Source organism: Palaemon carinicauda, chromosome 39 (assembly GCF_036898095.1).
Source record: "Palaemon carinicauda isolate YSFRI2023 chromosome 39, ASM3689809v2, whole genome shotgun sequence".
Lineage (NCBI taxonomy): Eukaryota > Metazoa > Arthropoda > Malacostraca > Decapoda > Palaemonidae > Palaemon > Palaemon carinicauda.
The window spans coordinates 31,870,498-31,895,497 of record NC_090763.1 but is presented as its reverse complement, the minus strand read 5'-3'; the positions used below and the strand labels follow the sequence as shown (position 1 = coordinate 31,895,497).

General features: G+C 36.1%; 1 protein-coding gene across 2 annotated transcripts in view; it reads left to right on the top strand.

Annotated features, from left to right (window-relative positions):
* LOC137631108 (uncharacterized) overlaps window positions 1-25,000 on the top strand; it is a 70,099-nt gene that overhangs the window by 44,125 nt on the left and 974 nt on the right. Inside the window, exons 2-8 of one of the 2 annotated variants that reach the window (XM_068362750.1) lie at window positions 8,333-8,698; window positions 11,943-12,065; window positions 14,861-14,937; window positions 19,562-19,815; window positions 20,888-21,134; window positions 22,055-22,276; window positions 22,736-25,000. The exon at window positions 22,736-25,000 is cut by the window's right edge and continues 974 nt beyond it. In XM_068362750.1, the coding sequence (XP_068218851.1) occupies window positions 8,656-8,698; window positions 11,943-12,065; window positions 14,861-14,937; window positions 19,562-19,815; window positions 20,888-21,134; window positions 22,055-22,276; window positions 22,736-23,299 (1,530 nt within the window). In that variant the 5' untranslated portion in view covers window positions 8,333-8,655 and the 3' untranslated portion in view covers window positions 23,300-25,000. The remainder of the gene's footprint in view (window positions 1-8,332; window positions 8,699-11,942; window positions 12,066-14,860; window positions 14,938-19,561; window positions 19,816-20,887; window positions 21,135-22,054; window positions 22,277-22,735) is intronic. The other variant, XM_068362751.1, reaches the window with a different exon arrangement.

Below are 25,000 nucleotides of genomic sequence, written 5' to 3'. Positions count from 1 at the left end.
TCCACTCTAGCTGCTAACTCATTTCTTACACCCGTTCTCTCCCTCACCACTTCGTTCCTAACCATATCTACTCGAGATACACCAGCCATACTCCTTAGACACTTCATCTCAAACACATTTAATTTCTGTCTCTCCGTCACTTTCATTCCCCACAACTCCGATCCATACATCACAGTTGGTACAATCACTTTCTCATATAGAACTCTCTTTACATTCATGCCCAACCCTCTATTTTTTACTACTCCCTTAACTGCCCCCAACATTTTGCTACCTTCATTCACTCTCTGACGTACATCTGCTTCCTCTCCACCATTTGCTGCAACAACAGACCCCAAGTACTTAAACTGATCCACCTCCTCAAGTAACTCTCCATTCAACATGACATTCAACCTTGCACCACCTTTCCTTCTCGTACATCTCATAACCTTACTCTTACCCACATTAACTCTCAACTTCCTTCTCTCACACACCCTTCCAAATTCTGTCACTAGTCGGTCAAGCTTCTCTTCTGTGTCTGCTACCAGTACAGTATCATCCGCAAACAACAACTGATTTACCTCCCATTCATGGTCATTCTCGCCTACCAGTTTTAATCCTCGTCCAAGCACTCGAGCATTCACCTCTCTCTCCACTCCATCAACATACAAGTTAAACAACCACGGCGACATCACACATCCCTGTCTCAGCCCCACTCTCACCGGAAACCAATCACTCACTTCATTTCCTATTCTAACACATGCTTTACTACCTTTGTAGAAACTTTTCACTGCTTGCAACAACCTTCCACCAACTCCATATAACCTCATCACATTCCACATTGCTTCCCTATCAACTCTATCATATGCTTTCTCCAGATCCATAAACGCAACATACACCTCCTTACCTTTTGCTAAATATTTCTCGCATATCTGCCTAACTGTAAAAATCTGATTCATACAACCCCTACCTCTTCTAAAACCACCCTGTACTTCCAAGATTGCATTCTCTGTTTTATCCTTAATCCTATTAATCAATACTCTACCATACACTTTTCCAACTACACTCAATAAACTAATACCTCTTGAATTACAACACTCATGCACATCTCCCTTACCCTTATATAGTGGTACAGTACATGCACAAACCCAATCTACTGGTACCATTGACAACACAAAACACACATTAAACAATCTCACCAACCATTCAAGTACAGTCACACCCCCTTCCTTCAACATCTCAGCTTTCACACCATCCATACCAGATGCTTTTCCTACTCTCGTTTCATCTAGTGCTCTCCTCACTTCCTCTATTGTAATCTCTCTCTCATTCTCATCTCCCATCACTGGCACCTCAACACCTGGAACAGCAATTATATCTGCCTCCCTATTATCCTCAACATTCAGCAAACTTTCAAAATATTCCGCCCACCTTTTCCTTGCCTCCTCTCCTTTTAACAACCTTCCATTTCCATCTTTCACTGTCTCTTCAATTCTTGCGCCAGCCTTCCTTACTCTCTTCACTTCTTTCCAAAACTTCTTATTCTCTTCATATGACTGACCCAATCCCTGACCCCACCTCAGGTCAGCTGCCCTCTTTGCCTCACGTACCTTGCGCTTTACTTCCACATTTTTCTCTCTATATTTTTCATACTTCTCTATACTATTATTCTGCAGCCATGCTTCAAAGGCCCTCTTTTTCTCTTCCACTTTTACCTTCACTCCTTCATTCCACCATTCACTGCCCTTCCTCATGCTGCCTCGAACAACCTTCTTGCCACATACATCACTTGCAATCCCAACAAAATTTTCTTTTACTAACTTCCACTCCTCCTCTAAATTACCAGTTTCTCTTACTCTCACCTCGTCATATGCCTTTTCAACCTTTCCTGATATTTACTTTTTACCCCCGGTTTTATTAGCTCTTCAACCCTCACTACCTCCCTTTTACATCCACCTACTCTATTCCCCCACTCTTTTGCTACAACTAATTTTCCTTCCACCAAAAAATGATCAGACATACCGTTTGCCATACCCCTAAACACGTGCACGTCTTTCAATCTTCCAAACATTCTTTTAGTTATCAACACATAATCCATTAATGCCCTTTCTACTACTCTTCCATTTGCCACTCTTACCTATGTATACTTATTTTTATCTTTCTTTTTAAAGAAGCTAGCACTTATTACCATCTCTTGTTCAACACACATATCTACCAGTCTCTCACCACTCTCATTTTCACCTGGTACGCCATACTTCCCAATGACACCTTCTACCTCTCCAGCGCCCACTCTAGCATTTAAGTCACCCATGACAACTACATAATTCCTTCTACCCAGTCCTTCTACACACCTAGTTAATTCATTTCAGAACTCATTCCGCTCTTCTTCACTTTTTTCACTACCTGGCCCATACGCACTGACAAACGCCCAACATTCCCTACCCAACCTAACCTTTACCCACATTAACCTAGATGATATCTCCTTCCATTCCACTACTTTACCTGTCATCCATTCACTCAGCAATAACGCCACACCCTCTCTCACTCTTCCCCTTTCAATCCCAGACACTCTACCAGACATTTCACCAAACATCACTTCACCCTTTCCTTTCATCTTTGTCTCACACAAGGCCAATACATCCATCCCTCTACTTCTAAACATACTTCCAATCTCACATCTTTTACTCTCTATCGTACTACATCCACGCACATTCAAACACCCCAAAACTAGAGTGCGGGGAGCAGTCACTCTCCCCCCAGCTCCATCTCCTTGTCGATGTCTCGTAGGAATTTTATACAGGAGAGGGGGTTCCCAGCCCCCTCGTCCCGTCCCTTTTAGTCGCCTCTTACGACACGCAGGGATAACGTTGGCGCTATTCTAATTTTTATATGCCCCCGCGGCCACAGGGGGCATAAGTTTAAACTGTGCCATTAACCTTTTTTTGTATTGGGCACATCTCATAGGCCGATGTGGTAACGTCTCTTGACTGGTGATCGCTAGACTGGCGTTTGAGCCCCGTTCAAACCTGTTAGTTCCTTTGGTCGCTGCACCCTAACCATCCTTGTGAGCTAAGGATGTGGGGCTTAGGGGAGCCTATAGGTCTATCTGCTGAGTCATCAGCAGCCATTGACTGGCCTTCCCTGGTTCTAGCCTTGCCTCTGCCATTCATGAGTGACTTCTAAACCTTAAAAGTTTAATTTATTCATGCTTTCCCAAATTCAACTTGTAAACGTTGTACTTAGATACTGTACATTTCCGGTTGCTTGGTTTCACCTTTCAACGTTCAGTGATGACATTAGAATTTCGTAATCGTTTTTTTTTTTTTTGTGTGTGTTTGTGTGTGTGTGTTTTGATATTTTAAACTTTTGAATCTGTTTTTTGTTTAGTTTTGAGTAATTTATGTTTTAATTAATTAATTATTAGAATATTTATCTTTGCATGTATATATATACATATATATATATATATATATATATATATATATATATATATATATATACATATACAGTATATATATATATATATATATATATATATATATATATATATATATATATATATATTTATCTATATAGATAATATATATATATATATATATATATATATATATATTATATATAAACTATATATATATAAATATATATATATATATATATATATATATATATATACATATATATATATATATAATATATATATATATATATATATACATATATATATATATATATATATATATATATATATATATATATAGATATATATATATATATATATATATATATATATATATATATATATATATAAACTATATATATATATATATATATATATATATATAATAATAATAGATTTTGCACATTTAAACGTGTTTTCATATTTCAAAAACGCCATATGTATTAATACATTAAAGTCTGGTTTCTCTTATCGACCTCGGGATCAGAGCCCCAGGCAAAATCACTCAAAGACTATAGTATCTGACCGGCCGGGTTTTGAACCCTGGTTCAGGATACTTGTATAAGTTTAACCATACCACTCAGCCACGAAGAAAGTTACTCTTATGTCCTTAGGCTCACACAAGGTCACCGAACAGTTGAACAAAATAATTACGCTTCACTGTTTAACCTAATTACACAGTGCCAGTTACAAATAAATTTTACTATATAAAATGTACTTACATTAACACACTTCACTTTTTAAATTAATCGCACAATAATATCAGCAATGTTTGATTCAACGCTATGCACGGTATATTATTATTATCATTATTATTATTATTATTATTGTTACTAGCCAAGCTACAACCCTAGTTGGAAAAGCAAGATGCTATATGCCCAAGGGCTCCAATAGGGAAAAATAGCCCAGTGAGGAAAGGAAATAAGGAAATAAATAAGTGATGAGAACAAGTTAACAATAAATCATTCTAAAACAGTAACAACATCAAAACAGATATGTCCTATATAAACTATTAACAACGTCAAAAACAGATATGTCATATATAAACTATAAAAAGACTTATGTCAGCCTGGTCAACATAAAAACATTTGCTCCAACTTTGAACTTTTGAAGTTCTACTGATTCAACTACCCGATTAGGAAGATCATTCCACAACTTGGTAACAGCTGCAATAAAACTTCTAGAATACTGTTTAGTATTGAGCCTCAAGATAGAGAAGGCCTGGCTATTAGAATTAACTGCTGCCTAGTATTACGAACAGGATAGAATTGTCCAGGGAGATCTGAATGTAAATGATGGTCAGAGTTATGAAAAATCATATGCAACATGCATAATGAAATAATTGAACGACGGTGCCAAAGATTAATATTTAGATCAGGAATAAGAAATTTAATAGACCGTAAGTTTCTGTCCAACAAATTAAGATGAGAATCAGCAGCTGAACACCAGACAGAAGAACAATACTCAAAACAAGGTAGAATGAAAGAATTAAAACACTTCTTCAGAATAGATTAATCGCCGAAAATCTTGAAAGACTTTGTCAATAAGCCAATTTTTTGTGCCATTGAAGAAGACACAGACCTAATGTGTTTCTCAAAAGTAAATTTGCTGTCGAGAATCACACCTAAAATTTTAAAAGAGTCATACAAATTTAAAGAAACATTATCAATACTGAGATCCGGATGTTGAGGAGCCACCGTCCTTGACCTACTTACAATCATACTTTGAGTTTTGTTAGGATTCAACTTCATACCCCATAATTTGCACCATGCACTAATTTTAGCTAAATCTCTATTAAGGGATTCACAACCCCAGATCTACATTCAGGGGATGGAATTGATGCAAAGAGAGTAGCATCATCTGCATATGCAACAAGCTTGTTTTCTAGGCCAAACCACATGTCATGTGTATATAGTATGGAAAGTAATGGGACAAGAACACTACCCTGTGGAACACCGGATATCACATTCCTATACTCACTATGGTGCCCATCAACAACAACAACTCTTTGAGATCTATTACTTAAAAAATCAATAATAATGTTAAGAAACGACCCACCCACTCCCAACTGTTTGAGTTTGAAAACAAGGGCCTCATGATTAACATGGTCAAAGGCAGCACTAAAATCAAGGCCAGTCATACGAACTTCCTGACCACAATCAAGGTATATCTGTACAGCATTGGAGAATGTAAGAAGGACATCACATGCTCCAAGGCCTTTACGAAAACCAAATTGCAAACTAGGGAATAGATGATCACCTCCAGCAAACCTATTAAGACGTTTTGCCAGAAGATGCTCAAAACTTTAGATAATATGGGAGTTATGGAAATTGGGCGGTAATCAGTGGGTCCTGAGCTACCACAAATACATTTACTGTATATAGGGAAGTAACATTACCAATCCTCCAACAAGTGCTAAAGGCTCCTCTTCTTGCTAACCTGCGCAAAATAACAGATAACTTTGGTGCTAAGAAATCTGCTGTCTTTATAAAAAACAATGGAAAAATACCATTTGGGTCCATCAACAGAGATTTAATTTCACAAGATTGAAAAGCTAAACTAGTTAGTCTAGCCTCAGGAAAACATGAATGAGGAAGTTCAAGTTTTTCATTAGTCTGGTTATTGTCAAAATCATCAGCCAAAAGAGTTGCCTTTTCCTTTGGACAGTGAGTGACTGAGCCATCTGGTTTAAGTAAAGGAGGAACTGTTGCATCTACACCAAAGAGTGCAAATTTAAGCGTAGACCACCATTTATATTCCTGATTTGTACCAGAAAGGGTTTCTTTTATGGTTAAATTGTACTCCTTTTCAGTTGAGGCATAAACTCTCTGAGCAAAAGCTCGAAGCTGAGTATAGTTATTCCAGGTCAAATCTTGTTGGAAAGAAATCCTTATTCACGTTTTGAGAGGAAAACACTTCACATTTGAGAGGAATTATGTAGTGGCTGGAAAGAGGGCTGGGGGACATTGGCTTTTTCAAAGGGATAGGCTGGATCTCTTCTGTCTCCTATATATTGCTAGGTGCTATATACAGTAACTTAATTCATTCTAGGAATTTTTAGAAAATCCTTCTCGTAGTGTGGGGGCATGGCTCTAGCGGCGTAAGGTTGCCAACTTAGTGATTTGAAGAAGGGGTACTAACTCTCTTTCGGCTAACTCCGCCCACCTTCTCTCGTAACATTAAAAAAAAGAATAATTTTTAGTCAAGAACCTTCGTGCAACTTCCAACCACGTGGAAACATGATGCAATCCCTAGCATACCTTTTAACAAGGTTACATAAGACTTTGTAACAAAATTACGTGGAATGAAAATTTAATTCTTTAAAAATAACGTAAAGTTACATTTTCGGAACTGAACAAAAATACAACTAAAGGAATGACGAAAGTCTTATGTAATTTACATACATTACTTAATCCTACGTGAGTGGAACTCACCTTATGAGCTGGCTATGCATCTTTGAAATACACAAATAATGAAATTTGTGAATAAAATATTCTACTTTCATGTAGACTAGCTTCGTAAGTATATATATATATATATATATATATATATATATATATATATATATATATATATATATATATATATATATATATATATATATATATATATATATATATATATATATATATATATATATATATATATATATATATATATATATATATATATATGGATATATATATATGTATATATATATATATATATATATATATATATATATATATATATATATATATATATATATATAATGCTTCATTCTCGTATAATTTTTCTATTCTTTACCAAGGCTCCATGACACTTTGATTATATCAAACTTTGGTTTTACCGCTGTATGAAAATAGATTTTTTCAATATTTTTGAACGTTGTAGAGTCTGTTCAATGAGTTCAAGTGTCGTAGCCAGTGATTTTAGCCTTTTTGAAGCGTTATAAATAATGAGAAGGTATTCTGAGAAAAGAAGTGCTAGTGGTTTGAGCCTTTATATAAGAACGTGAAAATAAAACATAACTTCTTCAAAGTGTTGATAGAAGTGATGCAAAAAATAGGAAAAAAGAGAAACGTGTCCCAGTTTTAGTAACGTTTAATGCAACGTGACCTTTTTCTTTGTATTGCAAGGTATCTAAAATCAGAATTTACATCCCTTTACAAATATCAACGTGATACCTTTCTGTTGGAAATGGTCTTCGCAAGTGTAGATCATATCATACTTATTATCATAACGGAATTTGACTTTACTGTTAGGTTTTATATATCGAATGATTAATGTTATTTAAAGATAGGTCTGGATTACATGTTTTATACCTACCTCTCATTAAATGTATTTATAGTTTTAGAATTTTCCTTTTTTACTGGATATTTGTCTAGGTAATTTGACCAGTTTTCTGGTTATTTGAAGTAGGTTTTGTAACTGATATTATACCCATCATCTCCTGATGAGGAGAGAGAGAGAGAGAGAGAGAGAGAGAGAGAGAGAGAGAGAGAGAGAGAGAGAGAGAGAGAGAGAGATATTAATTTATTGTCAGTCAGAAAATATAATAGGAAAATAAACTAGCATATTCCTGAAATAAGAACTGGAGACACAGAGAGGGCTAGAAAAAAAATGGCACATTCTTGAAAAAAAACAACCGGAGAGGGCAAAGGGGCTAGGTGAAAAAAAAAATCAGAAACCGGTTGCCAGGTAAAAAAAAAAAACACCTTGGCAGATTCCTTGAATAAGAAAGTCAGAGATTCCAAAACGCGGGAGAGAAACCCATTTAAGACCAGATTCCAGAAATGAGGGGAATAAGTAACAGTGATTCCAGATGTAGATGAAAGTTTTATATGATAATAATAGAGTGTGATCGGGAAGGAATCTTAGCAAACGCACCACTGACACAATTCCTCTTAACTGTTACAGACGACCAACAGCAACTTGATTTTGAGAAACTGGGTCCGGTGTAGTTTTTGGTAGTTGGGTACACTTTCGAGAATAGACCCTGTCTTTAAAAAAAGGCGCCGGGTCCCGGGTGGGGTTGAAGACTACCCTTACTACTACTACTACTACTACTACTGCTGCTGCTGCTGCTGCTGCTGCTGCTGCTGCTATTACTACAACTACGGCGTACTGAGGGATTGAGAAAAAGGGAAAAAACTTGAAAGAGAGGCTCCCCTCTCCCTTGCTTCCTCCACCTATTCCCACTTTCAAAGAAGAGCTGTCTCCAGTCAACCGCTGTCGGCACGATGAGGCTTTTTGTGCTGTTGGCTCTTCTGGCACTGTTTAGCGGTAAGTGTTCGTGTCCTAATATTATGCTTAGTTTTCTTTGTCTGTTTTGACAAAATGTTTATGTCTTCGATAGGCTTATATTTGTTTAATTTCATCCTCATAGTGTCATTGTTGTTAAATTACAATGACATTATGCCTGGGTGGGCTCTGTCTTTTAGAAGCAATACCGTAATTGTTGAATTTTTCTTATGAAATTATAACTTTGAATGATAAAGTGAAGGTATAAAGTAAGGTATGCATGTTAACAAATAACTGTATATGTATACTAAGTAAAGACACTATTGGTGCACAATATTCGAGAATCTTTATGACACCAAAGAATGAATGATATTGAAATAGTTATGGCCGACTTACCACAGCAGCAGTTGGCTGGATTTTTACTCAAGACATCGGACCCTTTCTGCACCGATAATTGTTTTTACATTGTGTACATTAAACAGTACATTTATCTTTCTAGTTTTATACCAGTGATAGAAATCTCCTTTATTACTCTGCTGAATATAGGAATTTTTTTCCCAAGCTCGAGTACAGTATTTTCAAAAAAGTAAAATAGGTTATATCTACAGTATTTCTTTATTCTTTATTTCATTATCATCTCCTCCTACGCATATTGACGCAAAGGGCCTGGGTTAGATTTCGCCAGTCGTCTTTAATTCAATTCCTCTCCACTAATCCTCTCCCACTCCATCTTTTTATAGTTATAAGTTGATTTTTCATATAGTCATAAACTGGCTCTGGGTTAATATTAGACTCAAAAAATAAAAAAAAAATAAAAAAAAATAAAATAATAGCAGAAATCTAGAGAGAACCCCGATTTATGATTATCGTAAAATATCTTTTCTGACAGAGCTGGTGTTGCAATTTCAGAATTAAACCTTTCAGAATATTGGAAAAATGACGTCCTGTTCTTTATCATTCATTGAAAGGCATCAGAAATCTTGGGATAAATTTAATATTGGAGTAAATTTTTGCTCAATTTTGAGGAATATTATTTTCCACAACGAGTTGGGCAGATGTGGAAGTTCTAACTGGATTATTTTTCATAAATTTAGATTTTTCTTGAAAAAAGATTATCTGCTTTTTATTCTAGAAGCACCGAGATGTGATTGGCACTTTTGAAAAAAATAAATGAGGTACATTTGCAAGAATTCTAATCGGAACATGATTGAAAATGAAAATAAAATATCAAGACTTTTTTGGCCGTTGATTTGATAGATTTGAAATTTAATGAATAAAGATTTAAGCTTTCGGGATTTAAGTGAATTGTAAAGATTGCTAATTTGACAGTAGACAACATAAGTGATATATTCATATACACAATCATAGTGGGCAAAGCGATACATAGATTTCGTCAATTGAATTTCTCTTTTCCTTTGAATCCTTAAGAAAGATAACCAGTAAGAAGATTAAGTACAAAAAAATTCGTCTGTATTTATTACCAAAAAAAGAGAGGCAATTTATATTCAAACATTGTCCACGTTTGGAAAAATAGCTATTCTTGGATATTCATGTGTAATTTGAAAAACCAGGAGGTTTAGTTACTCTCTCTCTCTCTCTCTCTCTCTCTCTCTCTCTCTCTCTCTCTCTCTCTCTCTCTCTCTCTCTCTCTCATCCCTTGCATATGTACACACCTTGGCATCTCATGCTGTTATTTCTGAATTCTCTCTTTCTCTTTTAAAATTCTATTGGTTCCGGAATGCCGTTAAAGCCTTATAAACGATATTTTAAATCTTTCATTGTGGAGAATTTAGAAAGTATCTTTTGCTTAAGAATTCTGTAAGTGAAATTTGTTCATCTCATTTTTGGTTGCCCATGTTTTTTATTATCAGAAAGTTAGGCTATACAGTGCATGTATGATAGGGCGTTATCATTAATTTATTTAATTCGATTTGCGGCTTTGAAAGGAATTTTCGATTTAATTCTATCCTTATAGACGAATTTGTACAATGCAGATATCATAATAAACTAGTATTACTTTAATATTGCTATTAGATGAAATTGAATATTTTACTTTTTTTCCTATATGTAAGGGATTTACATGAACCATTTCAAAATATTAAAGGAAAGTATATAAATTCTTCACCTATTTTTTTTTTACACTACGTATAATATAATAACATCTTAAATACGCCATTGCAGTGCATTATAATAAATGAATAAATAGATAATAGATAACTAATAAATAATCATAATACCTAATTGCCGTTAACATAAACTTTTATGGTAAGATATAATGAAATGATTGATCGGTTTAATACTACGCGATTTTGCGTTATGGTAACTACTTTCGTAGGTACGTAAACTCGCCGAGCTCGGAATCGTGATCCCGTTATTTGTTGCTTCCTTATGCATGTTTTAGATGCGGTACCGTGACTTGGTGATGGTTTATGTATGTTGTATATGCTTATTGCTGTTAGCACCTATGTGAGCTTACTGTTGTACTTTGCTTTGATGATATCCATTGATTCAAAATGGCTTGACAGCTGTTGGGTTTCTGTTTTTAAATGGTAAATGAGAACACCATTCCACAACACTGGAATTTTCTCTGCATCCGTTTTTCTGTAACACTTGTTTTGTTTATAACTATGTTCTAGAATACACAACTCTTCATGACTTAGTATTTTAAAAGGTCCTGGGATCTTAGAATACCTCATTTTACAACACTTTTGTAACCATTAATGATTCATTTAGAAATTCAACAATTCCATAACAATTCACTTTTCACTAACTTTTCACTGAACGATTATTTTGCAACTTTTCAATTTTCATTAATCACATTTAGAAAGACGTAACCCCATGTCCCTTAATTTTCCTCCAACATCATTTTAGAAGTAATTCTACAAACGTTATAATTTTGCATTCTGATAGATTCTTGTGCAACCCTTAATGTTACATCGAACACATCTTTGTCAACGACACCATTCTACAACATTGTAATTCCCCACATCATGTCAATCTGAAACACACTTCTTGGCAATCTCTTGGATATCCATTAACCTCTTGGCAACCTCTTGAAAAAGTCACTATATAACCTTACAACATTGTAATATCCCAAATCACGTCAATCTGAATCACACGTTTTGACAATCTTTTGAAAAGTCACTATGCAACCTTTAACTTTTACGGAAACTTCATCCCGAAGAAGACCTTCCTGCTACCCTTGATTCCCCCTCAGAACACCATTCGCCCCACCTTTAAACTCCCGTCGAGCATGTCATTCCATAATCCTTTTGACTTCTGACAGGGAGGGGTGGAGGCATCTGTGTCGTGGACAACAAGAAGGGCTGGAATGTCCAGTGCGGTCTCAGAGACTCCTATCTCTTCAGAATCAAAGATGTTGGGGGACTCAAAGCCAATTTTGATTTTGGTGAGTAACGGATGATAGAATTCCCTTAAGCCAGGTCAGCCTATTTTGATTTGTCTGACAACTCATAGTATTCTCTTAAACCAGGTCAGCTTATGGCAACTAATATTATTTACTTCAGCCAGGTTAACTTATTTGGCAACTGATGGAGTTCTCTTAAGAAGCCGGGGTACACAATTTTGATTTGAAGGGAAACTAATAGAAACCATTTAAAGCTGATATAAGCAATTTTGTTGTTGTTGATTAACTAACAATTTCCTTGAAATATGGTAACTAATTTTATCTCTAATGAGTAACCAATGAAATTCCTTTAATCCTGATATGAAATTTTGCTGATGTCGAGTAACGTACAGTTTTCTTAAGCCAACTTAAACTGATAACTGACGGAATATCCCCAAGCCAAGGTAGCCCATTTACACTTACGCTAGTAACTGTAAAAAATCCTTTAACCAGTGTCCCTGTACCCAATACCCTTTGACGATGAAATCCCTTATTATGAGTTTCAGTGTTACGTTTTCATAAGTTGATGGTGATTAATCGCAATTTTTGTTTAATTAGGTGCTAGAAACGAGAAATGACTTGTTTTTATACATACATGATTACTTGGGTATAGGAAAAAAATGTAGATTAAGTAATGGGACCATTGCAAAAGAAACAAACCTAGCTTACTAGGCAGAGTAAACGGTTAACCTTAAAGACTCAAATATATAAAAAGTACATAATGTAAGTAAAAGTTTTGATATGTACTACAACCATTGAAATGAGTTTGCATTGCATAAGAATTTTTGTTAGTCGAAAAGTTTTGGCCGAGATTAAAATATCTCTTAGGGTGACACGAAAAATGAGATTACTCTAAAAATTGAACACTGGAAAAGAAATGGATGGTACGTAGTTAATCTCATGAATATTGCATACATACAAATAGTGATTTTGCTTATTGATAGGTAAATAGTTATGCTTAAATTCATATAAGGACACTCCCCGTCTCAGTGCTTATACATATGACCATTACCATTGGAAATTCCAAAGCTATGTATATAATATTGCACGTTGTCTGAAATCTTTTCAGAACATTTGATATGTAACCTGTGCTAACACTGACCTGGTGGATGGTGGATCCAATGTCTTTTTTTTCCCCCCCCTTTCTTTCACTACGTGTTTGTGTTTGTATATAATATGTAGCCTATGCGTCTGTGAAATTTACATCATTTATCTAAACATCCATGTTTGATACTTTCGGTTTCCTATATGTTACTCACAAACTGTACATAATCTGAAAGTTACAGAACAATCTTTAATAAATATTGAGGGAAGTTATGTCTAGTCTTTTCATTATTGTTTCGTATTTTTTTATGGAGAATGGGAACTATTTAGTGTGTGCAATGCAATAAAGAATACAAAATAAATGCTAGAATATATAAAGTAACTCATTGTTGAACAAAAGTCAATCTTAAGGTCATTAAGAGATGCTTTGAGGCAACAAATAGCTACAGGTAAACAACCCTGTTCTCCAAGTCTAATGCATTGTTAGATATTATTCCTTCCTATTATCTATCAAGTAGTATGATTAGTCTAGACTAATTTCTTTTATAAGGCGTATTTGCAGTGACTCGCAGGTGTACCCTTTTAGCTCGGAAAAGTTTCCAAATAGTACAGTGGTAACGTGTTTGCCTCGCATTCGCGTGGCAAGAGATCGATCCCCGCCCAGGGCCGTAAGTTTAAGCTGTTTACTGGGGAGGCTACTGCTGTGGTAGGGCACCACAGTGGGGGGGTTGGGCTTGCCCGGCTGACGTTCTAGTGACCATCTATTCTGATGGAACTGGAACTGAAACCAGACACCTTTAACCTTTAACCTTTATTAGAATTATTTTATCCATCCAATCAGCTAGTAGGAAACTTTTCCGAGCTAAAAGGGCACCCCTCTGAGTCGGTGCAAATGCGCCTGATTAAAAGAAAAAAAATGAGTCTAGTAAACAGTGTCATCGTTATTTGTTTAACTCCTCCATCTTGTTTGTCTCATTGGAAGAAACCGAGAGATCCTTGTATAGATTTCCATGAAATTCCACAGATGTGTTTTCATGAAAAGCCTTTCAAACATCAAAGAAAAAAAAAACAATTCGTGAAATTTTAGCAATAATTTGTAATTAGTTGGTACTTAGGGTTGTACACTTGTTACGCAGTGGTCTGTAGACAGCTTATTGTTCACGCTGGTAAGACGTAATATTTATGTCTACACTTTTCTGAACCTTTAGACTTAGAGCAAGGGCTTGACGCCAATTTAAGGCTAGCGTGGTTGATTTTAATAGCCCGACAGCTGCAAGACCCCGTGCCTGATCGGGAGGGCTTATTGACGACCAAAAGGCGTTGTAGTTAATAGGAGAAAGTGTTAAATTCCTTATAAATTTTCGAATTAGTTTTGCCAAAATTGTGCTTTATATTTAAATAAAAACTTGTTTAAAACAAACCAAATAACTAGACAGAGTGGGACGCTACACTTCGAAATCTTCCAGGATTTTTACCGTTTTATAAACGGATATATTGACAGAAAGGAGTGATATTACGGTCACCAACGCGTAAAAGATAATAACAAAGTAAGGTAAAATTACGGTCGCCTGTATTTTACTGAAATACGGCTGAGAACAGTATACTTTTACGGAGAATTTCCGATTAGAATTACGGTTTTGTAAGTATAGAATTAGTTTTCGTAATGCGCTGAAATATCTGCCATTATAATGGAGTCCATTAGTCTAGAAGTCTAGAGTAACAATTTTCTTTTTTACCTCCATTTTCTTTTACAGGTTTTGGCCTCGGCGATGAAGAAGGGTTTTCGGAGTCTATTAGAAACACGCAGGGCGGAGGATACTACAAGAGAAATGTAAGTAATTTATGGTAAAGGTATAAAGGCACACACACACACACACACGCAGAGAGAGAGAGAGAGAGAGAGAGAGAGAGAGAGAGAGAGAGAGAGAGAGAGAGAGAGTTTGCTATAGCAAATAGTAAAAATTCATAAAGCCAAAAACATCTTTAGTTATGTTCTTTTGATAACATTTGGTAATGCAATTATTTTGTTCCTTTATTCCTCAAAATCACACACACACACACACACACACACACTAACTGCATTAGCACATGCGTAAAAGCAATAAATGCATCCAGCTACAATGTTTTTTTTTTATCACAAGTGATTTACAGTAAGGTCTTCATATTTTTGTATGCCAATGAAGATTTTTGTCTGTATTGTCTTAATCAGGAAGGAATAATAATAATAATAATAATAATAATAATAAACCTTCATACGAACCGCCCACATTAAAAGTAAAAGGCAGCTGTACAAACTTTCCTAAATTTGGCTCGTATCATTTTATGACGTCAATGAACCAGAGGGTTAAAAGGACCATTCAATCAACGCACGCGCAGTAGACCACATCCTGAATGATAATCATAGTCATGGCTCTCAGGGATCAGAATCAATTGCCGCCTATATCAGACAGCTCCGGTTTTCTGATATACATGATCATCAACCCTTTGTTATCCAGGATTAGAATAATCACAAGTGTATACTATCTCTTTTACTCTTACTCACACACCAAATACCTCCTTCCTCTTACTCCCACACAACTGCATATATTAAGAGGCGTCTATTGTTATCGCCCGAGACACGCTTCTTCGTTTCTTCGCTGCCATGTTCATCTCTACACTTTCCCTTAGATCATTTCTTGTAAATTTCTTATTTTCTCTCTTCTCATCTATCGACAGTTTCATTCTTGACCTTTCTCTTCCGTCTTTTAGGCGTATCTTTACCTTATTCTTAACTCTCTCTCTCTCTCTCTCTCTCTCTCTCTCTCTCTCTCTCTCATGACCTTTTTCACCTGTCTCTCAGGGTTAGCTTTACCCCCCCCCTCTCTCTCTCTCTCTCTCTCTCTCTCTCTCTCTCTCTCTCTCTGTGCCATCTTTTTTTTCCGCTTTGAAACTCTTCCTGCTAAGGTGCCTACCCTTGCAGAAATAATGGTGGCCAATATTCCAACAAGGGCCCACCTGCCGACCCTAAAATAGAAGACCCAAAATCTCAGTATTTGCGTACGCGCTTAACCAGTTTTCTAACCACTCGCTCTGAAAGTTAAACCAATCCTGATTTTAACGAACGAATGCGCCGTTTCTCGTTTGGCGGCTTCAATAATACCGGGAGTGAAATCTTGCAGATGGTATCTCTTGATTGGCCTTCTCGTAAAAACTTGCTTGAGCTAGAGTTAGTCTTGGCCGGGACTTTCGACGGCCGATGATGCATGATATGACTGAGGCGATTGTTAAAACTGGCAGCATCGTCTTTTTGAGATCTCATTTTCATTCAGGTTGTCTTCATATAGATTAGGTTGGCCAGGCCACCAGCCGGCCGTTGAGATACTACCGCTAGAGAGGTATGGGGTCCTTTGACTGGCCAGACAGTACTACATTGGACCCTTCTCTCTGGTTACGGTTCTTTCCCATTGCCTACACATACACCGAATAGTCTGGCCTATTCTTTACAGATTGTCCTCTGTTCTCATACACCTGACAACACTGAGATTACCAGACTATTCTTCTTCACCCGAGGGGTTAACTACTGTACTCTAATTGTTCAGTGGGTACTTAACTCTTGTTAAGGGTAGAAGAGACTCTTTAGCTATGGTAAGCAGCTCTTCTAAAATCAAACCATTGTTCTTTAGTTTTGGGTAGTGCCATAGCCTCTGTACCATGGTCTTTCACTGTCTTGGGTTAGAGTTCTCTTGCTTGAAGGTGCACTCGGGCACACTATTCTATCTACTTTCTCTTCCTCTTGTTTTGTTAAAGTTTTTATAGTTTATATAGGAAATATTTATTTTAATGTTTTGACTGATCTTAAAGTATTTCATTTTTCCTTATTTCCTTTCCTCACGGGGCTATTTTCCCAGTTAGGGCCCCCTGGGCTTATAACATCCTGCTTTTCCAACTAGGGTTATAGCTTAGCAATTAAAAATAATAATAATGATAACAAGAACAAAAGCATGGTTGCTCCTTGTCTTTTGCTTAGAGGATTAGTATTTGAGAAGTTCCTTGTCTGTTTTATACGCTGTATGGGAATTAGGTTTGTATATAACACTTTTGTAGATTAATGTAGGCACGCATGCTGAAAAAGCATGCGTATAAAAAGGAAAGGCCATAGATGTTTTTACCTCCATCAACAAAGTTGGAAGGAGGTTGTTTTAACCCCCCTTTTTGTGTATGTGTGTTTGTTTGTGAACAACTTCCTGGCTACAATTTTAATCGTAGGGTAATGAAACTTACAGGGATTGACTCTTATGTAAAAAGCTGCTGGAAGTTACTAAATTTTGTAAGGTCAAGGTCAAAGGTCAAGGTCATGATCAAGCAAAATGTCCAATTCACGTAATCAGCCATAAATTTGGACGTCATTATCACAGAGACTTCAAACTTGGTTGATATTTGAGTGTATGAAAATCCAGTCCAATTAATACATGTTAAGGTCAAAGGTCAAGGTCAAGGTCGAGAGATAAGCTGCCACGTTGGAGGTCTCCGCTCTACTGAGTGCCCCTCTAGTTTTATATGAGCCAGCATATTTATCCCTAGGAATTTGAAAACAGTAGTTTATATATGTATTTCGGTAATTGTCTGTCCTCAACATCCAAAGATCTTATTGGAATAAACCAATTGGAATGAATATAAAGGTTCGTTATAGCTTCCCTTCTCTTCCAAAATAAGAATGAATAAACTGCCAGGAGTAAACCTTTAGAAGACAGAGTGTTTATATGAGCTCCGAAATAATAAAATGAACGAGATCAGAAAAAAAAAACTATTAAATGGAATTTTGAAGATTAAATTGTCTTAAATACCAAAGAAAAGTATTGGAATGGTAAAAGAAAGAGTAAGGATTAGAAAATGCCTTTTGAAGAGTTTCCAAACAATGAGTAGCGGGGGAAAGATCAATACAAGGTAAGGAATTAAGTTTGTTTAAAATTGAAAAACACTATAGTAGAACCAAACGAAAGTGGCGGGTGAGAAAAGCTCTTTTCTCACTGCATCGTATCTACATCAAAATACTTCGGACAGCGTACCTTCAAGACCCCCTCTGAAGATATGAAGAAGAATCTGACCTGCAGATTAACTGATTTAGCGTGCTAGACTAATCCGGCTTTTTTTTTTCGAGACGAATTTGAGAATTATCTCTTAACCTTTCAACTCCTGGTCATTTCCATTTTTATAGCTGTAGTTCTCAGTTTACTGGAATTATTTGCAATCACAGTTTTATGTACAATTTGCTTCCCTCATGACAACCAAGTCTCTCTCTCTCTCTCTCTCTCTCTCTCTCTCTCTCTCTCTCTCTCTCTCTCTCTCTCTCTCTCTCTCTCTTACATACATTTGCCAATGTAAGTACTGTCGATTGAGTGTCTACTACTTATCCGAATCACTGCTTTATATACGGAGAGTTGAAGTACCAATTATAAACAAGGTTTGTTTGAAGTGACCTTTATGGCTTTTGATGACACGATTGGTGTCCTAATCTTATGAGCTGAAAATTCATTCCTCGAGCGCTCAAGATATGAAAGGATAGATTGTGGGATTTAAATTTTGACCTAAGCTCTGGTCTGTTTTCCGATAATCCGGTGTTATTCTTTTATCTAAAAGCTGACTTTATGGAATTATCAAGAAACTGACAGCAGTTGGATACCCTTCTCCTTTATGAATACTATGTCTTTGTATATATATTCTCATTGTTGATTCTAAATGATGTCCCTAATGGATGAAACTACTAACTCCAATCAAGTCTCTTGATTTTCCCTTCCTGGCTATACTACATATTTATGCTCATCACGTGTCAGCTTTCGTGATATATATATATATATATATATATATATATATATATATATATATATATATATATATATATATATATAATTAAAGGTTAAAAAAAAACCTTTTGAAGAAGACTGACGGAACGAGGCCTCTCCCCTCCAAGACCTTAATCCATCTTCTGTTTCTGGAATTCGCTAATCCACCTTGTCCAGGTAAAATGACCGAAATCGACAGATTTCCACACGATATATTCTGTGTCTCACCCGCCACTTTCGTTTGGTTTTACTATAGCTAAAGTTATTCTATGAACGTGTTTTTTCCCCCATTTGTATGGGGAAAGCACGGTTGCTTTCTTTTTGAAGGATTTTCCTTTGGCTTTGGGGTAGACCGTAGTCCCGATCGGCCGCCCTGACTCTCAACGATTAGACCAGGGTTAACCCTGGATTAGACCTCGGTATCGTATGTTCATGTGTTGTGCTTATCACCAGCGTCCTCCTCCCAGCAGCGAGGAGTCCTGACGCGGTTGAGTCGACAGTTCGAGGCGTGTGAGGAGTCTGTTATTTTTGTTTTTTGTTTTTTAGTTGTGGGAGTGGCTTTATTTGTGTGAAACAAGAGCTAAACTACTGTACTTTATTTTCCACCACAAAGCTAACAAGTTCCTTTTTTATCAGGATGATGAAGCTGAAATTCAAGAAGAGGAAGTAGAGGAGAGGCCCCACTTCACCAGGTATGGAAGCCCTCAAGCAACCAGAAGAAACGACGGCGCTCATCCCAGACCTCCCGCAAGGCGGCCACCTCCAAGGAGACGCCCCGTCAGGAGACCCGTCAGGAGACCAGTCAGTGCAGAACAGAGACCAGAGCTAGCTGGCAGGCAGGCCAACGGAAATGAGGCTTTGCCAGTAGAACACCGGTCTCGTTTGCCAGGGTAACTCCTTGATTTTATTTAAGGGTGCTACTTGTTGTCACAATAGCTATGGTTACTGAAGAGGAATATATATATATATATATATATATATATATATATATATATATATATATATATATATACATTATATATATTCCTCTTGGATATTAAGATTTTTGTGACTAAATATTTGATAGTTGGAAGTCCCGTGTGTTAATGCCAAAACTAAAATTGTCAGTACACACAAAGAGACACATACACGCACTTTTATATATATATATATATATATATATATATATATATATATATATATATATATATATATATATATATATATATATATATATGTATATATATATACATATTATATATATATATATATATATATATATATATATATATACATATATATATATATTTATATAAATATATATATGTATATATATAAATATATATATATATATATATATATATCTATATATATATATATATATATATATATATATATATATATATATATATATATATATACATACGGATAGTTTTAGTTTTGGCACTAACACACTTGACTTCCATACAATCAAATATTTAGTCACAAATATCTTAATATCCAAGAGTAAAGTAATCCTATGCTAAATATTTCTCTCATGACCTGGGTTCATATTTACGCCCACAGTTGAAACGAGGTTGGTTGTAAACTATCAAAACATTGCTATCATGAGTTTTATTACTCTCTCTCTCTCTCTCTCTCTCTCTCTCTCTCTCTCTCTCTCTCTCTCTCTCTCTCTCTCTCTCTCTCTCTCTTTCATATATATATATGTATATATATATATATATATATATATATATATATATATATATATATATATATATATATATATATACATTTATATATATATATATTACATATCGATATATTATTGAATATATAGGCTTATATGATACTCATATGTGTGTATATGCGTGAAGAAAAAGATTTCTGTTAAATGAATATACTGTGTGTGATACGAGATCTTGAAAACTTTATCAGTAACGAATATGCAAAGGAGTAGATAAAAAACTTCAAACTTTATATTTATAATCCTCTTCACAGGGAACAATCTTCAGTACCATCTCTCGGCTTACGTCCTCCTCCTCCAAGACGGCGAGAATCCCCAGGTGAATTCGGGCAGAACGCCCAACAACAAGGACAACTGTCTGGAACAGCTAATGCTAACGGTCAAAGGATTATTGTGCGTCCTGGATCCACACCAACCATTGTGATCAACCAAACGCCATCCCGTAATTTTCCTCGTGTGGCTCATCCCACTATTGGGCCTGCCATTGGAGATCTGCTCAGGGTAAGAGATATTTAGCTCCTGCCACAGGAGAGGTGCTTAAGTCTAAGGTTGTTCAGAGTCTACACCTACAGAGTTCTACTAAGTAAAGGAAGTTCTAATCCTGCCAATAGAGAGGAACACAGGGTTGGTGAAGTTTAGGTTCTAGTGTTGGAAAGTTTCTTAAGGTAAAGAAAGTTCAGGTCTTGTCATTGGAATGCTGATAGATATATGGGATATTCAGGGGATACCCTTTGAGTGATGATCAACGTGAAGAAAATTTAGGTCTTACCACTACACGGGTTGTGTAGGTTAGGGATGTTCCCGTCATACTATAAGGAAGTTCCTAAAAATGAGGAAAGTTCAGGTCGTTCTACGGAAGTGTGCTAGTTACAGTAGTTCAGATCTTACCTTGGAAAAACTCCTCAAAGTAAGAAAATTTAGGTGTTGTCATTGGGTAAATGTTAAGTCTATTATTATTATTATTATTATTATTATTATTATTATTATTATTATTATTATTATTATTAACTAACTAAGCGACAGCTCTAGTTGAAGAAGTAGGATGCTATAAGGGCTCCAACTAGGAAAAATAGCCAACTGGTGAAAGGAAATAAGGAACTATATACATGACCAGAGAAGTAATGAACAATCAAAATGTAAGGACGCCATCCCAAAATTAAAACCAAATTTTATCATTATTGTTAAAGCGAGTTTTCTAAAGCCCTACGTTTTACCGGATTAGTTAAAGTCGTTTGTTATGATAATATACTTTGTTAAGGTTACTGTTGATAGTTCAACATGCCCTTATGCAAGTGTGAGATCTTGTTCTTGTTCATGATTTCACAAACCGGAACAGAACCAGATTACTGTACATGTATAGCCCAGGGTTAAAAGAAGGGTATAGCCATTGCTACCCTTCTCTCACTTCGTACATCTTCCAGGTCGACGCCGGCACTCCAGCGGACACGGATCACGTGCCCTCTTTCGCTGCTAAGATGTTCGTCGTCCGGGAAGCCCCTCCAGAGTTCTTCCCTCCCGGCTATGAAGTGCCTTTCCTCTTCCCTAGGCTAGATAAGCGCGTGGAAGTCCCCAGGACGAAATTCTTCTGCGAGGAGCAGAAATATTTACCTGGAATCTACGCGGACGTCCAACTCGGCTGCAAGGTAGGGAAGACAACCTTTCTCCACTGCTTTCTTCCCAGTGATCGTACAATACACTGGATTCCGCTGTGGTTGGTATTCCATCTTTTTCTGACCACCTTTCCCTGCATCACAAACAGATACTTATTTCACTTTTTGCTTTTATATATAGACATAAATACATAATTTCTCTTGGGGAGTGCGATGATTCTGAAATAGACCTAATCTATCAACCTAATTTATATATAATATTTTTTGGTTTCCAATTGTACCTTCACTTAATTTTAGTGTTCTGCTTTCGTATTTTTTTAGTTTTATTTTTCTATCATCAACCACATTTAAGACTCTTATATCTATAAACTAAAAACTTAAATATTCATTAAACTTAAGGCATGTGTTGTTTTATGATGAACAACAAACCTATCACCAAACTTATATGATTATCACCAAACTTGTATGATGATCCCCTCCCTTTCTTTCCAGGTCTTCCACCTGTGTCTCCCAGCGGCAATGGGCAACACCCTCACCAGCTTCATGTGTCCCAACATGACCCTCTTTGACCAGTCCATCATGCAGTGCAATCACTGGTACTACGTCAATTGCGAGAATTCGCCCAAGAACTACGACGCCAACTTGCAAATGGCTCTGAGTTATCGCAAGATGAACGCCGCTCAGCTCCCTCTGACGGCCGTCCGCGACTTTGACCATGTGGCCCTGCTCTCCCACAACTCCGAAGAGATGAAGAATCACAAGACAATCTCGCCGGCAGACCCTGCTATTGCTGAAAATCTTGCCTTCAGGAGGATCGGCAGGGCGGAGATCAAGGATGCTAGGGAAAAGATGGATGACTCCTCATCAGAAAGCAACTTCAGGCAACCCAGGACAATGTTTGCCCCAGAGGATAATGGGAAAGCTGAAGAAAAAGATGAGGAAAAGGAAGAAGAAAAGAAACCTGCAGAGGAGCAAGAGGGAAAGACAAGAGAAAGAAGAAGTTTGAATACTTCGCAGATTTTGCCGAAGTTCTTCAGGAAGATCCGCAGAAGTTAATTTGTTAAGTTCGTTGCGTGTGTGTGTCTGTGACTGTAGTTTTCTTGAAGTGTCTGAAGTTGCATGAATATTTGTATCTTGCAACAGATATCTGTGATTATGTGACGTCATGACTTTCCGAATTCTGGAGACATGTGACCAAAATATAAATCTGTCGATTCGTAAAGACATTGTTCAGTTTTGTCCCCCTTTTTGCGCACGAGTTCTCGTTAATGTACATATGTTTGATAATACGCTGCTCTGCTGCAACTTTCTTGCCAAACTTCTAGTTCAACGTCGTTTATTGTAAAAGTCTGCATGGTGGGTTTTTTCTGACTTACCTTGGAAGGAGTCACCCTGTAGCATATCGTGTACTGAAATTAATATTAATCGTTCAAACGTGAAATATGCGAACAAAAGGATCCAAGATTTTGTGAAAGTAACTGATCAAGATGAAAAAAATATTCGTATATTTTTTCAAGCAGTTAGTTTATTCGCACAAAATTTGGTTGCCTTTTCTACCTCACAAATTTCCTGCGGTGTATGTGCATCATATCTCAGTCATCATTCATCGTAAGTACTCGAGTAAAAGCTATTGAATTTATTTCAGAATTGTTTATCACTTAATCTCAAAAGTACATATTAAAGTCGAAGAAAGATGAGCATTTTTTTTAAGTTTCTTTTGCCTTCTTGCAAACATTCTGTGCAATACATTTCGATTTAAGAATAAAGTTGATTCACACTTAAAGTTTACTGTAACATTTTTCAACAATATTAGATAACTCCAAAAAAAAAATAAAAAAAAAAAAATAAAAAAAATATTACTACCCTATCATTTTCGCCACGTTTCTTTATTATTTACTTCTCTTATTCTATCTTGAACTATTTCTTATTACTGGTATTCATCATTTATATTTCTCGCATTTTCTGTTCAACCTTAATTTTCTTCGTGAACTTTTATTCATAAAATATCTTCGCTTTACACAAACATTTATTCAACCTTCCTTTTCCTCAAATGTACTGAACTCTCCTCTCCCCCTTTTTATTTACTCTCATTTATATTCAATATCTCCTTTTTCCTCACTTGTATTACTTTCCTATCCTTCTCACTTTTTATTTACTCTCACTCATGTTGAATATCTTCTTTCTTTTTTCCCCACTTGTATTGAACTTTTTATTTCCTTCTCCTTATTGATATATAGCACTGGTCTCCTCTCTTGTACCTATCTTTCATCGTAACTGATATTCAATCTTCCTTTTTCTCACTTTTATTTTAATTTTTCTTTTTAAACCTTTGTTTTTTTCTGCACTTATGATCATCATCTCTTACGTTTTTTGAACGAAAGGGCCTCAATTAGATTTCGCCTGTCATCTCTATCTTGAGCTTTTAATTCAATACTTCTCCGTTCATCATCTATTTCACGCTTCCTAGTTCTCAGCCATGTAGGTCTGGGTCTTCCAACTCTGCTAGTGCCTTGTTGAGCCTAGTTAAGGGTTTGGTGAACTAATCTATCTTGGGAAATGCGAAGAGCACTTATATTGGTCACTTTTTCTTTCCTACCTGTACTCCTTTCTAAATGCCTTATTTTTTTTTTTTTTTTTTTTTGACTTGCCAGTTCCAATTTCCTCTGGTCATGATATTGGCATGAATGAGTGGCCATGAAATTTATAGCCTCCATCAAGGTTACTACGATGAATGTTGACTTGTTTGTCTGGAAGTGT